Source organism: Xylocopa sonorina, chromosome 9 (assembly GCF_050948175.1).
Source record: "Xylocopa sonorina isolate GNS202 chromosome 9, iyXylSono1_principal, whole genome shotgun sequence".
Taxonomy (NCBI): domain Eukaryota; kingdom Metazoa; phylum Arthropoda; class Insecta; order Hymenoptera; family Apidae; genus Xylocopa; species Xylocopa sonorina.
In genome coordinates, this window is record NC_135201.1 from 4,475,089 (window position 1) to 4,490,996 (window position 15,908).

At 43.4% G+C, this 15,908-nt stretch overlaps 1 protein-coding gene across 1 annotated transcript in view; it reads right to left on the bottom strand.

Moving 5' to 3' along the window:
- Positions 1 to 7,000: 7,000 nt before the first annotated feature.
- Positions 7,001 to 15,908, bottom strand: part of LOC143427458 (acetylcholinesterase) — an 80,438-nt gene continuing 71,530 nt past the window's right edge. Inside the window, exon 9 of the mRNA XM_076901619.1 lies at positions 7,001 to 7,480. Coding sequence (XP_076757734.1) covers positions 7,311 to 7,480 — 170 coding nt within the window. The 3' untranslated portion in view covers positions 7,001 to 7,310. The remainder of the gene's footprint in view (positions 7,481 to 15,908) is intronic.

Sequence of the window (15,908 nt, forward strand, 5' to 3'; positions counted from 1 at the left end):
GACAGAGGGAAAGGGGACGAGGTAGAGTTAGTATCCGATCGGTTGATTCTCCCGTGAATCGATAACGCGTTGTACGTATACGTATGTACACGTCTATATATATCTAGACACAGACGAATACACGTGTGCACGTGTACGCACGCGATTCCGTTCTGCTTACACTAATGGTTATCACGCGTAATTAATTATTAACGAACTGCGGATGCCTGTACGAATTCAGAGTTTTGTGAGCACGACCAAACAACGTTGGGTTGCCGCAGCATCCAAATAGTGGCATTTAAGTTTCCATTGAAGGCCAAATCTGAACGATAGTCCTTTTTGTTAGCCCTTGATCCACTGAATTTGATTAAATCTGTGCTAACTCTTTTAAATACTCGATGCAGACGCAAATGAACGTCCTCGACTACGTAGAAATGGACTTCAAAGTTCCAATGGGTCTCGAATTAATACAGTGCCATGAGAAAACTGAGGAGACTTAGAAGTAAATAAGGAGTTAAATCAGAAGATATTTTGCAAGAAATTGAAAGGAGATTTCAAGAACAACACGAGCCCTACGTACAGCAAAAAATATAATAAACTCCTACGCGCATTCCACTGTGCTAAAGAAAGCTGAACCTAAATAAAAACCAGTTTCACCCTCTTCTGCTTGAAATAATTTGTACACTTTCGCATTTTACAAGCACGCTCCGCATTCTGCACGTTCAAATTCCTCAATTAACGCGTGGACATCCGCAGTCTGACGATAGAACTCTCTCTGCACACTTTTAAGAACCAGAAGAAATGGTTGACAACCAAGAGAGGACTTTGGTACCATCGTTTCTTCAACTCTTCATTCCATCCTTACGTTCCAAACAGGAACACACGTTTGCAGTTCGACTCCAGCGTCCACTTACAGACCACGCAGCTGAAGAAACCTATCCAGACTTCGTTCAACTTCGAACAACATTCACTCTACAACATTTGGAAGACCTTGAACACGCTTTAGCCTGGCAACGATCGCCTTACGACGGGGTTAAATCATTTCTACAAGTTCAAGAGTACCAACCAATCAATTAGTCCAACTTGAACAACAGCAAACAGTGCAAGAAGGCTCACCAATTCGTTTTTGTCAAAGAATTCGTGTGCCCTGAGGAGGCGTCGCTCGAATCGCACCCCTCGCGAGGTCGAGCGTCGACGTTAGGAGCGGGACGTGGGTGCGGGAGGAGAAAAGGACGGTCGTCGTCGCTCGGAGGGGAGGTTCACGAGGTTCTGTCGGCGCCTGGAAAGAGAAAAAAGCGGGGAATTAATAAGAAAGATGAGAAAGACGGCGAACAGAGCGGGGTGAGCCGACGCTTGGGACGCCAAGGCGCGCGACCTTCATCGGCTGGAAGAATAGAAGCGTATTCTCGTGTAAAATCGATGGCGGAGCCGCGAGGAAAATAGAGCGCATGGGATGCACGTAGGAATTCACCCACGATGCGACTCAGAGCGCACCTCAACCTGTGTCTTAGCACGTTTACCTTCGATCGTCTGGCCAAAAACCACCCTGCGAGGGTTTTAATTCGCGCTCGAGTCGTGAAAGTCTACAGCGTCGCTTCTGCTAACCCTCTTCTTGCAAACGAACGACTGTAGTCGTTGTCGCGTGGTGCAAATGAATGAAAAATCCGATAGTCACCCCCGTCGACGAGCGTTCTCGTGATCGATCAAGCCTGCTCTCAGTGAGGGACAGAAACAGCGAGGGGGTTGATATTGTTAGAGAATTGTATTGTTCTCCGACTGTTTAGCCTCGTCGAGGTCGGAGTTAGGGTGGAATTGGGAAATTGAGATCGATCGTGTTAGTCGGTAAAATGTTTTCGAATCGCTTTGCATTTACGTGATGCGAGTTCGAGTAACTTGATTGATCTAAACGAGATTTTGCAGCGAATTGAATCTCAGCTCAGTGTCTTGAAGTTATCAAAACTCAAGCAATTCGGTTGAGCTACGTTTTACGATCAGATTTCGAGTCAATTAAACAGTGCGTAAAAATTACCAAAATGCAGATGACACGAGTTCAAGTAACTCGACTGATTCGAAGCAGACTACAAGCAACGAAATTTCAAGTGAAGCAAACGATATCGTCTCGAAACTGTCCTGAGCCCAAACGACACGTGTTCTCAAGTAATTCGACTGACCTGACCAAGACTTTGCAATAAATGAAATCTCAAGTGAAACGAACGACAGTGTCTCAAAGTAATTAAAATGCGAATGACACGAGTCCGCGAATGAAATTGTGAGTCGATCGAGAGTACGAGGCTTTAAAATGACATTCGAAGTCAGTCGGATGGCAAATTTGCAAAACTGATGGATGGCAAAACTGACCCGACCAAAACGTTGCAACAAATGAGATTTCAAGTGAAACGAACGACAGTGTCTCAAAGTAATTAGAATGCGAATGACACGAGTTCGCGAGTGAAATTGTGAGTCGATCGAGAGTACGAGGCTTTAAAATGACATTCGAAGTCAGTCGGGTGGCAAATTTGCAAAACTGACCCGACCAAAACGTTGCAACAAATGAGATTTCAAGTGAAAGAAACGACGATCTCTCAAAGTAATTAAAATGCGAATGACACGAGTTCGCGAGTGAAATTGTGAGTCGATCGAGAGTACGAGGCTTTAAAATGACATTCGAAGTCAGTCGGATGGCAAATTTGCATTGGCGAGGCCCCGCCAGGTCGAACATCTGGGATTCAAGTCAGCGTGGATTCAAGTGATTCGATCGACTCGTGCGCGGTTCTGTCTTTTTTTTCAATTAACCGGACTATTGTGCAAGGAGCCTGACGGCGAGGCATTACGATCCGTTTGTCCCGCGTCAACAATGGACCAGCGATCGAGTACATTCCGACTGCACAGTGAGCGTCGATCAGTTTGCCGCGAGCAAATCAGCCCCGTCGTCCACCCGATTTGCAATTCTATCGGGAACTCGATCCGGAAGACTGCCATGATTTCTGTCAATTTAACGTGCCCGATAATAAATCGTGCGCCTGCCCTGGGCGTCGTTCGTGTCCGTCTCAGAACTGAACGAAGCTGAGCAACGAAATTTCTTTTTTAACAAAAAAAAAAAAAAAAAGGAAAGAAGAAACGATTTTTCTTTTTTATAGTCGAGTCGAATGACGCGCTGTTTTTAATGAACCAGGAACAACCGGAAGCAGCGCACATTTGTATTTTCAACCCTTTCCTTTAATCCTTTGCACTCCGCTCTTTCTCGTACATTAACAGTAAAAACTATTGCTGAAGTAGCTAAAATAGTAATAATTTCTATCGTTAACGTCTTCCAGCAATAGAACATTTCCATTTCAATACAAAACTTGAGGGGTGCATGCGTTTTTGAAAAAGCTCCGGTGGAATAAGTTTAACCGCCGTAAATCAGTAATCAATGCTGATGTCCCCTCAGAGGGAACATCCGAATGCAAAGGGTTAAATTACACCTTTTTTTATTGTATGAGATTATTTTAATTTTAGGTTTTGATTAAGAATTTGTTATATTGTTATTGTTGTATGTCTACTTTTTGGACTTTGAGGAATATTTTATTTAAAATAAAGGCTACCTTGACACTTAGCCAACCGAATGGAGAGATCTCTTTGCTTTAATCGTTTGAGTGCTATGGACTTTTGGAGAAATTCAATTGAAAGGTGCTGGGGGGTGCGACGATGCTTCTGAATTTCTATGTTTAAGAGTGCTAGGGATCTTAAAAGTGCTATGGTTCTTCTGAATTTCTACGTTTAAAGGTGCTAGGAATCTTAAAAGTGCTATAATGCTTCTGAATTCTTACGTTTGAAAGTGCTATAAAACGCTTTGGTGCTTCTGAATTTCTACGTTTAAAAGTGCTAAGGATTGCTTTGGTGCTTCTGAATTTCTACGTTCAAAAGTGCATTGATCGCTATAGTGCTTCTGAATTTCTACGCTTAGAAGTACTAACTAGTGCGATGGTGCTTTTCAATTTCTACATCTCAAAGTACCAAGCAAAGCACAACAGCACTGTTCCTCTGCTTATCACTAGAAAATCTTGCGCTATTGTCTCTGGTACTATTCTCATGAGTGTCCAGAGTGCAGCCAGTTTGACAATTCTCATCGACCAGTTACCACTCTTGAAGGCTCTCTCACTTTAATGACAATCTCTAGAGGACTATCAATCTCTGTTAATTTAGAGAAATGCGCGCTGGACAGTGCACAGTTTGGTCCATCGCAGCGGTTGGCCAAGTATCAACGAAAGGGTTGACAAATTCCTCGAGCTTAACCCACCACAACTGCGTTCCATTGCTACGATTCATCAAAAAACCGTGCTTCGAATCATTGGAAAAAAGGAACCATTCGAACCAGCAGTTAGTTAATTAATTAAAAACGGGAGGAGTGCGAGTTCAGCTTCGAAAAGAAAAACAACGGTGCGCGATGTACAATAGAATAACCAATCAACCCCACAGTAACCGATAACAGTTCGTGTTTCTTGCGAAAAATGCGCGACGGACAGCTGCGTGATGCACAGTTTGCGTTATAAAAAAAAAAGAAAGCATTCGAGCCAACAGTGAAATGAAATCAAGGACCATCGACGGAACCAAATGGAAGATGGCCAAAGATGGCCACCCACCCCGTTCCACGGCGTTTAAGTCTCCGCGACTCGCGCGAACGCAATCGACCCTGCAGCAGCTGCACCGCATTACAAACATGCGCATGTATATGCGGTCGCCAGGTCGTATAGATCGAATTGCGGCTCGCGTTACCTGTGTGTGTGTGCGGACGGTTGCAGAGAGCCGCTCGAATAAAAAAAAGAGGATGGCTTGCTGCTGGTACCAGGGCCACCCTAAATCGCGCGGATCGTTAACACGTTGAACGCCACGCTGGTCATCGATGACCGCGAGTTTTGTCTCTTCGCGAGGTGGTCGTCGATGATCAGAGAACGTCGACTCAAGTTAAACCCTTCTGTAACGCGGTTAATTTGTATCGCGTTGTGTGGAAGAAATTCAACTTTCAGATGGTAGAAATTGGGTTAACCCTTTGCACTAAACTAGAAAATTTATATTTAAATAGAAAAGGGAAATTGAAATGCATTTCTGAAAAATTTGCGATGGAACAAGCGTTTAACTTCCATAATTGCTAATTAATTCTTAGAGAGAATATTTGAGTGATATACTAGACTTGTGAGGTTCCCACAGAGGGCACATCCAAATACAAAGTGTTGATTCGCGTTATACGAAAAGCATAGACCAAAAAGTACCACATTCTAAAAAGATTATCGCAATTTTAGCTCCACCTTATATACAAAAACCATATTACAAAAACACCACGTTACAGGAGGGTCCACTGTACTTATAACCGCAAAAGTTGACTGAAAATCGCCAGTCAATGCATTTCGAGCGTCCTCACAGATTAAATAACGCTTTCAACTAGAATACCCGCTATCGACCAATCAAATCTGTATTTCTGATGTCTAATAAAAATGTTCGATCGTTCGACGCCGCGTATTTCGCTCGCGACCGCGTGATTTTCGCGCGTGGCAGTCGACGCGTGAACGCCGCCGGATGTGAACGATAAATCGTTGGAGGCGCGGCGAAACGAGCGGGTCCCGTTTCGTTCGATCGAACCCGCCAGGGCGGTGGATCGTCCCGCCAGGGGTTGGCGAGTGCGTTTCGCTGATAACGTCCAAAGTCGCAGGCGGTGTCGTAAAATGGGAGCCCGATGCGGTGACCCATATCGCTGTGCTCTGCTAATAAAACGCTCGGCTGTACGCAGCGCACGCCCGCTCGATTCGATTCCATCTCCTCGCGCCGCAGCCTCGCGTTTTAATGGGATTTCGATCGAGCTGCGAGCGCTGGGTTCAATGGGTGGGTTATTCGTAATGCAATGAAATCTTTTTACGGACGCTGGATTAAATGCGTATTCGTTTGCGTCTGTCGATCTATATTATGGTCGCGTATATTTGCTCGAATGGAAGTAACTAGTGGGGGGCGAGAGAGGTATAAATCGTTATTTATATGCTTCTGCCGGGAAATGTCCGTCGTTTAGTAAATTCGCACGATTTCTGACGCGATCGACTATTTTGGTTCTCGTGTTCGAATAGTATGGAACGTTTCGTTCGTTGAAACGAGTGCAATTTTTGAAGCTTTACGCGTTAGAAATCATCAAACGATCTCGATTTACATTGCTCGATGATCGTAGTCAACCGTTGGCCATTGTACAAAGCTTCGCGTTACAGCTACAGTTTTAACATTGATTAAAAAATCGGGTAAAGTTACATTATACAACTTCAAACAATTTTATCCAATCCTATACTTGCTACTTAATCACTTAAAAATTCTAGCCACCTTTAAATTAACTTTACTCAATGTTTGTAATATATAAATTTGTTTTAGGATAAGCAAAATTAAGAAAGCATAGAACATTATCCCAAAATGTGAAAGAAAGGGCCGCAATATCGCAACGACTCAGCTGTTCTACCAAAAGAACCCGACAACTGCATTACAAACACCCATCGAACGAGCCTCGCGCAAAGAGGGTCCCATATCCACCCCAAAGCCAGCAATCTCCATCGAGCCTTTCCACGAAAGAAGGTCAGGCCGCTACCTACGTTACCAGCGCGTCTACAAACTACCAACGATGGAAGAAACTAGAGTACGACGACGAAGCTTTGCGCGAGTGGTCGCAGTTGGAGTAGGTCAGACGATCTACAAGAGTATCAGCAGCTCTATCAGTAATTCGAGGGGTGCGTTCTCGCAAGAGTCTCACCCAAGTCTCACCCTCGCGCGTCCTTGAAGGTTGGTGCTCGAGGAACGTGCTCGCTCCACCCATCTATACTTTCCCCTCTTCTCAGATGACACATCCCAACTTCATCAGGGACGCGAGTCACCAAAACGATCGCGTTCTTCCAAAAAAAAACCGCGTCCTTCGATGCAGCCAGAACAGGAAGGCGTATGGGGATGGTGAAAGGAACAGAGGAAGCTGAAACGACACTGATCGGTTAGGACGCGTCGGTTCGAGGGAACATTCTCACCCCGGGTCCTTCGTCTAGAGCACAGTTTCTACCGTCACGTGTCCACGGGGACCTCGTGGATATGTCGTCGGTCCGATTGATATATTATTAAAATCTCTCTCACTAACGAAGCAGACGCTCGACGACCGTCCTACGGTCGATCGAGCGCCCTCCCCGGCGCGTTGATATGTCTGTTTCTCGCTCGTTATCTCGTTATCAACGATACCAGTGGCTCGTCTGTCCGCCTCGCGGAAGGTCGCCGTCACCACTGACCGCGGGCATCGGCTTCCACGGCGATCGGGAACGGTCCGCGAGGGCCGCGCGCGGCAGCTAGACGAGGCTCTTCCGGTCGAGGACCCGCGGAAGACCGCCAGGGTGGGTCGCGATCCTGTGGTTCAGCAGGGCGCCGATCACCAGCAGGCTCAGCACCAGCAGCAGGTGGCCGCCGTCGTTCACGCTCGTGCCGCTGCAGGTCTCCTTCGAGATCAGCTCCAGCTTTGCTGCAACAGAAAATAAGCACCGTCTTTTGTTAGACTCGATTCGAAACGGGTTTGCGTTGCTCTGGTCCAATTGGGTGTCCTGTAATTTTTATACGTTAAAAGTACGTTGCAATTGTGTTTTGCTGTTTATCGAGGAGCGTGGTTTTTCTATTTTTTCTTTTTGTGATGATCTATGGGTGTTAGGGTTGTTATCTAATAGGGTGTCCTGTAATTTTTATACGTTAAGTGCACGTTGTAATTGTTCTTTATTGTTTATCGAGGCGCCTGATTTTTCTATTTTTTCTTTTTGTGATGATTTATGGGTGTTAGGGTTGTTATCTAATGGGGGTGTCTTGTAATTTTTGTACGCTTTGATAATTGTTGTTAGACTCGATTCGAAATGGGGTTTGCGTTGCTCTGGTCCAATTGGGTGTCTTGTAATTTTTATACGTTAAATGTACGTTGTAATTGTTTTTTATTGTTTATCGAGACACCTGATTTTTCTATTTTCTCCTTTTGTGATGATTTATGAGCGTTAGGGTTGTTAAATGTAAATGAATATAATTGGAAATTATTTTTTAGTTGTTTTAAGTTAGTTTGGTATATAATGTAACATTTGTTGGAATTAAGCGCTGCTTCTGAGATTTCCCATGTGACCAATGAGTATTCAGTTCGCTGAGAAATTGAGGGAGGGTATTAAATTTAATTTAATTATATTTCAACCGCGCTCGTTGACCTTTGCTTTATTAATTTATAATTTGTCAAACGTATGATTAATATTGGTAATGCGTTATTCAAATTTGCTTACTCCATATTGAATTTATCTAGAAACATGATATTATAATTTATTTACATTATTCTTGTAACTTATCACTTTCTGAAAATATGGGAAGCTTCTTTTCCTTGGCGTCGCGGAAAAACGGGAGTCAGTTTGTCCGCGGTGAGCACAAAAGAACAAAACCAGACCAAGTCCATTTCTCTGGGACACCAAGTTGCACAGACCGTTTTATAAAACAGAGGGAAAAGCAGCGTGGCGAGGCGAATAACTGAATTTAAAAAGAAAACGTGTACTTGGTTTAGTCTGCAGCTTTCAGGTACAGATTTGTTGTCATTACTGGAGTACACAAAACATCACCCACGCTTTTAAGCTATTACCGTCGCGAGCAGCTACATTTCAATACACGTTCTACAACAGCGTTTCTCAACCTTCAATGGCCCACGAAATGCCACCAACTTTAATTAAGCATCAATGCTTTCTGTTCAACGTAACATTATTTTTTCTTTCACGCTTTCTTCAATTTAACGAAAATACTAAACAGGTCAGTACATAAATAGCAAATAGTCAATATAAATAAAAAATGGTCAGCATGGAATTAGTTAAAATATATAGAATAAAAATACAAGCATAACGTTTAATTTCTAAGCAGAGTCAATACTCGAGTATATCCAAAAAATTATTTATTTCATATTTATCTATGCAGAATAAAGCACAAGGCGACCATTGTAGAATACATTAACAACGGTACCACCTCGACTTGAATTCGACCAAAAGTGTGACACTGACCATTTACATTTAAATACTGACACTCGATACTTAAACACTGAATAAAGATATTAAAATACAGCCCAGTAAATCACAAGCACTTAATTACTAACATTTAACACACGCGTGCAAACGGTGTAACAAAAGAAATAGCGAGCAAAGTGAAAGAAGAACGCAGTTTCAAACGTGATTCTCTCGTCGTCAAAGAAACCATTTGAATCGAGCCACCGATTCGAGGGTTAAACATCGACGAGAGCCTCGAATGGCGGCCCACGCGACAACCGCGAGGGGGGTTGCAGCGACGTATCGCAAAGCGTTCGCTGCGAGTGGAAACAGGAGACGAAAAACGGCCCCTTTGACGACGCGGCCGCATTAATCGGTCGAATATGAACGCAATAAAAGAAGGGGGATCGTTCTCGTTCGAGGACGAGGCGGTGGGGATGCTCGAGGGGTGGCGAATTATTCGAGCAGCGGAGAGCAACAAAGAATTCATTTAGCTTTGTGGAGGAGCAATGAGCGTCGCGTCGCGCGAAACCCAGCCGGGAAATTCAATTAAAACGGACGAGATAATCGGGATCGCGACGGCTCTCGTTGATATTAATCGTTGGAATTAATCTGTTTCTGTCAGTGGTCGAAGGGACGCTGATCAAGAATCTAAGCGGCTATTCTACGAATTATTGCGAATTATTCGTTACTTTCTGCGTCTCTGATAGCGTCGAGACGAAGAGGGCAAAGATGGACCAACGACGATGCAAATTGCTGGCAGTGAGTCGTTCACGTCTGGTCAGAGTGGCTCGATTTCCGCGCAACCCTACGCTCGAGGGGTCGTTGTTCTAATCGCAGCTACAAGTGCCATTTGCAAATTTCCGCCACTGAGTTTGTTACTAATCACATTGTAGTCGTGTATCGTGCAACTGCCAGCAGCAATTGTCATTGGAGCATGACAGAGATACACTGAGGGTACCATATAGAAATGCTAAGGGATGATTTTATAAAAAGTGTCTCATCGTTGCTTAAAAATCGCAGGACTATCAAATTTGTGACACCCCTTCAAGCATTGCATCTGCCACCTTCTTTCGTCATCAAATGCAAAATAAAATTTGCAACAATTAACCCTCTCAGCGACAACGAAAAGAATTGCGCTTACGCGAAGAGAATCGACCCGGTTTAAGTTCACTGAAAAGAAAAGTCTAACTCGACGAACGTTCGGCGATAGTTTCAAACAGACTCGAAACATCGAACCCTTAATTACCTCGATGGAAGGGAAAAAAAATCTCGACTTACACCGGCTGAAAAGAGCACTCGGCTCGGTATCGTTGCCACTTTTCGCGAGTGTTCGCAACAACGCTGCGTCGTTGCTCGCCGCTAAAAGGATTAAAGCTCGAACCGTTGGCCGAGCGAACCCTCGGTGCGGCAGAAAATACTCGAGGCGTACTTCGAGCGCGCATTGAATCGCCGCGAAGCCCGCGAACCGCGTCCCCCCCCCTCGTTGTGCCTTTCATCCTGCGAGGGAGGGGGTGAGAGAGAGGGAACAGCGACGGGGAAATCGTCGATTAACGCGTCCACGCATCCCTCCGGACCTGGTACACGTGTAGAGCCACCGGGTGCACGCACACGTGCGCACGTTTGCGCGCACAGACGCGACGCGGCGGCATCGATCCGCCTTCCAGAGCGGCCTGTGCCACCCCCGCAACCCTCGTTTGCCCTGCTCGTCCGTTCGTTTCGTTCCTGGGTGCCGCGATCAAAACCCCTGCTGCTACGAACCGACCAGCAGCTGCCCCGCCGCTGCTCTCCCCCACTTCTCCACTGCTTTATCACTGTTTTGTTTCAGAGCCCCGATCAAACAACCCCCTCTCGTCAAACGCTTTTCCCGTGACTACGATCAACCCTTACGATCGCTTTCGTTTGGCTCGCGAACGTTTTCCTGCCTCTTTTCTCGTTGCTTCGAGTGCTATGGGTGGATTAGAGACAGTAGCGGGGGATAGGGAACGGGTCAAGGGTGAATGGGGTTTGTTGTGGGGCAGAGGGGGTGAAGGAACTTGCTGGGATGTGGTTTGGGTTTTTAGTTTGTGGACGTGAGAAGAGGGAGTTGTTAGGGGTGGTTTGTCTGTTTCTTGGGATTATTTGGTTTGTTGTCTACTTTTTTGGGGTGTATGAGTGGAATGGGGTGATATTTTGTGATTTTGGGAAATGTAGTTTCAGATTTCAGATTTAGTTTTTTAAATATTGGGACAACAGAAGTTTAGTTTTGGATATTAAAACTTGAGGTAGAAAAGTACAACCTCTTTCTCAAACTCATTTGGTTTACCACCCTTCCTGTAGGAAATTAGTATAATAAAGTTTTCTTCAGAGTAATGATTGGGGTAGTTTTAAATTTCAGATTTAGTTTTTTAGATATTGGGACAGCACAAGTTTAATTTTAGATATTAAGCGTATGAGTTAGAGAAGTACAATCTTTTTCTCAAATTCATTTGGTTTATCATTCTTTCTGTAGGAAATTAGGATAATAAAGTCTTCTTGAGTGCAGTGATTGGGGTAGTTTTAGAGTTTAGGTTTAGTTTTCCAGATATTGGGACAGTACAGGTTTAGTTTTGGATATAAAGTGTTTGAGTTAGAGAAGTACAATCTTTTTCTCAAATTCATTTGGTTTACTATCCTTTCTGTAGGAAATCAGTCTAATGAAGTCTTCTCTAAAGTAATGATTGGGGTGGTTTAACGTTATCATGAACACACGCGTAGCATAAAAATGGAAGGAAAGAGGAGAGCAAAGAATCGAAACGAACCTTCGTCGTAGCAGCCAGGATGGATTCGTTTGAAACGCGAGCACAGAAAGTGACGAGAAACGGACACCTGAACATGGGGAATATCCTCAGGAGTGCACTCGATATCGCGATCGATTGGAAAAGTTTCAGGCGAACTCGACGAGGAGTCGTAATCAAACTCAAAGCGTCACCCTGGTGGTCCTCGCGCGATATATTTTTCTTTAATTACTTCGTCGAGCTAGAAATGTCAGAGCAGCTTCCTCAAGAATCCAGCTATTTCTTGCAGCGTTTGCTGTAATCGAAATTCATCCATCTTTTTTTTTTTTTGCGAAACTATTTCACCTTATGGTGAATGAAATTTTTCACCCTTTTCTTCAATCTTTTGTAAGTTAGATAAGTGTTTTAATAAATTTACTTTCTGAAACTAAAATTAAAAGTCTTCCATTCTCCTCAAGAACAATCCAAATTCACCCTGTGCAGATCAAGTTTACCCTTTCGCAAGTCAGATTCATCCAAGATTATACATCTGCAGATAATTACTCTCTTTCTGTTAAATTTTAATCATTTCTAATAAATTTCTTCAGGAAAATATAAAATGAGAAATCTTCAGAAACTTTTCACTTCAGTGTCAGAAGGCAAATTTCTCAAAAGAATTGAAACTTTGCTTCCAAATTATTAGAGGAAGGGATGAGAAATTCGATTTACCAAAAACTGAAATAGATTCGCAAAAAAAGAAAAAGGGATTATAGCAATCCTTGCAAAACAAAAGCGCTGGATTGAAACAGCTTCCAAAATATTAAAAAAAGGGATGACAAATTCGATTTATCAAAAACCTAAATAGATTCGCAAAAAAAAGAAAAAAGGATTATAGCAAACCTTGCAAAAAAGAACGCTGGATTGAAACTTAGCTTCTATAATATTAAAAAGAATGAAAAATTGGATTTACCAAAAACTGAATAGATTGTAAAGAAAACAGATTATAGCAAACTTTGCAAAAAAAAGATTCTAGATCGATCCGTCGCGTGTTACACAATCTATTATACATCTGCAGATAATTACTTTCTTTCTCCTAAATTTTAATAATTTCTAATAAATGTCTTCAAGAAAATACAAAATGAGAAATCTTAAACCAATTTTTAACTTCAGTATTAGAAAGCAAATTTCTCAAAGGAATTGAGACTTAACTTCCAAAATATTAAAAAAAGATAAATAAATAAGAAATTCGATTTACGAAAAACTGAATAAATTAAAAAAAAAACAGATTATAGCAAAGCTTGCAAAAAAGAAATGCTGGATCGATCAGTCGCGTGTTACACAATCGATGCGCCCCGTCGTAATTAGTGTCCAGGAGGATTCGCGCATCGCGAGTCAATAGCAATGGCGACGCGATCATCACCGGTGCAATCATTATCATTCCGTTCTGTTTCCCGTCCGCGTTCGATCAATCAGTCAGTATGTTTAGAAAGGGTATTCGTATCATCGTCCCCGTGATCGAGTCTCTGTTTACAGTAATTAATCGCGACCCATCCATTGGACGCGGCGTTCGTAGCTTCCGCTCGCGTTCCCTTCTGTCGCTGACTGTTCTTCCTCTTCCGTAGCTGCTCGCTCGAACGTTTTTTCATCGCTGCGACGTCTCTTTTATCGTTTTCCAGCCGTGCGACGGTGTTTCTCGTCGGTTCGGCGGTTGGCGTTAATTAGAAAAAGTGTGCCACTGTTCGCGGATGTACTCGAACGTTTCTACTCGTAATTCTTGCTGCTCTTAACGAGTAGGATGTCCGCTCGTACGCTTTTTAACTAAAGTTTTTAACTGGACAGTTGAAAGTAGCTCGAGTTCGTTTCGCAGAAAATTAAGCTAGTCGTTTTAATATTTGCGTTACTATATTTTTATTTCGTAACGAATCGCGAATAACGTATTTAAAGTAAGATTGGATGGTTTCGAAGATTCTGTGAAAGTCACAAAGTGGTGAATACTAGTGTTGTAACGCTTCATTTTAATTTGTGAAGAGAAGGAAAGGGCTAAGAGACAGTTAACCCTTTGCGTTCTGCTCTGCTAAAGTATCGCTGTTTTAGCAATAGTTTAGTTGTTATTTTAGTTTCTATTGCTAGCATCTAATAGAAGCGATAGAAAACTTCAGAGAAATATGCACTTCTCAGAAAGCTGCAGTGAAATAAATTTATCCTCTATAATCACTAATCAATGCCTTGGGTCCCTTCAGAGGATAGTCAAGTGTAAACGGTTAAAAAACGCTAATAATTAGAATCAGACGCTTAAAGAATTGCATCTAACATGCTTTCAACTAATTTACCCTCTTCATTTCTTCAGGCAAATGGCCAAAATATACTATAAATGCTAAAGTTCTGTGCTACTCTCGACTTACGCGAAACCCTTTGGAACCGATTGATTAATCATAACCCAAGGATTTACTGTACTTCCTTTCTCAGTTCTATTTTATACTCAGTTCGCATTCAATTGCACTCTAATACCAATTTACCCTTTCTTCGTTTCTTCAGGCAAATGGTCACAATATACTAAGAATAAAAAAAATTCTGTGCTCCTCTTGACTTACGCAGAAACCTTTGGAACCAATTAATTAATCATAATCCAAGGATTTACTGTACTCCCTTTCTTAGTTCTATTTTATACTCAGTTCGCATTCAATTGCACTCTAATACCAATTTACCCTTTCTTCGTTTCTTCAGGCAAATGGTCACAATATACTAAGAACGCTAAAATTCAGCGCTCCTCTCGACTTACACGAAAACCATTGGAACCAATTAATCACGTAACCTGAGGACTTACTGTACTCCTTTTCTCAGTACGCACTTTAATAAATACCATTTAAGATTCGACTGAAAACATTCCTGCACATCAAACCATACATTAAAAACAATCTCAAATACTCAAACCAATCTAAAAATCTTCCTAGCAACCAAACAAAAAAGTTCCTCGAGGAACGCACGAATTTCCAACCCACCAAACAGTCGAACCCAACGGTAGATTCGCATCTACCCACGATCAAGTCTATGCCACGATACAAAGCACGATGCAGAACGCTCAGAATCGCTGCAGAGAGGACGATCAGCCGCAGACGCATCAAATTTGAAGATTCGACGTGTCGCAATTCTGTCTCGATGCGGCGTCCCCAAACTGCATAAAGCACAATCGAACGTAGTTCGCGTCGTTGCGACCGATAACGGGTTGTTGTCGCGTGAAACGAGCGTTGGCGCCGTGTCAACGGCGTTTTAGGTACGCGGGCACCCAACAACCGTGGGTTCGCTCGTGTCGAGGGGGGCGAGGTGGCATTTAACTCCGTGACGTCGCTGTTACGACGACCTGCGACGAACGCACGGTCCCACGGTTGCGACGCGGTTACGATGCGTATCGATGCCTCGAATTCGGTTCGTTAGCGATGATGAAAATGACACCTTCGTCCGCTCTGGCCGCCTAAAAGCGCAGCTGACTTTTACGAGGCGATAAATCCTCGTTGGCGATGCGCGACGGGAGGAGCGGATTTCCTCGGGGAACCGTGTCGCCGCGAAGTCCCGCGGGGATCGCCCTGGACCAGCCGCGAGAGGTGCGGTTCTGCGGTCGCGCCGATAGATCGCAGTGCGAACGAGCCATTAGAGTCACGTGACAACGGCTGGCTTCGACGCCGCGTGCGGTTTACCTTTCGAGGCCCACCGTTGTGATTAGAAAGCGATGCTGTCTGTCGTTTATTTAGAATCGAGGACTATCTCTCGTTTGTGGCAGAGGAATTTCATGGATTCTTGATGCGAGTCTTAGGGGTGGTGTGTTTTGTCGCAGCGCAATGCGCAATCTTGCGTTCACTCGTCGCTTTGCTTCTGTAGAACTTTGTTGCCCTCGACTTTTCGCATCGTGGAGAGTTTTGTAAGTTTTATGATACTTTTTAGGAACTAATTAATTTGGGTCCGATTATGTGATCCCTTTTATGAAATTTTGCTTTGAATTGCGTTGTATTTGCTCTGTATCCTTTGAACTGTGAGAATCTCGCGTTCACTTCTCGCTTTGCTTCTATAGACCTTTGTTGCCCTCGAGTTTTGTAAGTTTTATGAAACTTTTTTAGGAATTAATTAATTTGGATTCGATTTTGTGATCCGTTTTATGAGATTTTGCTTTGAATTA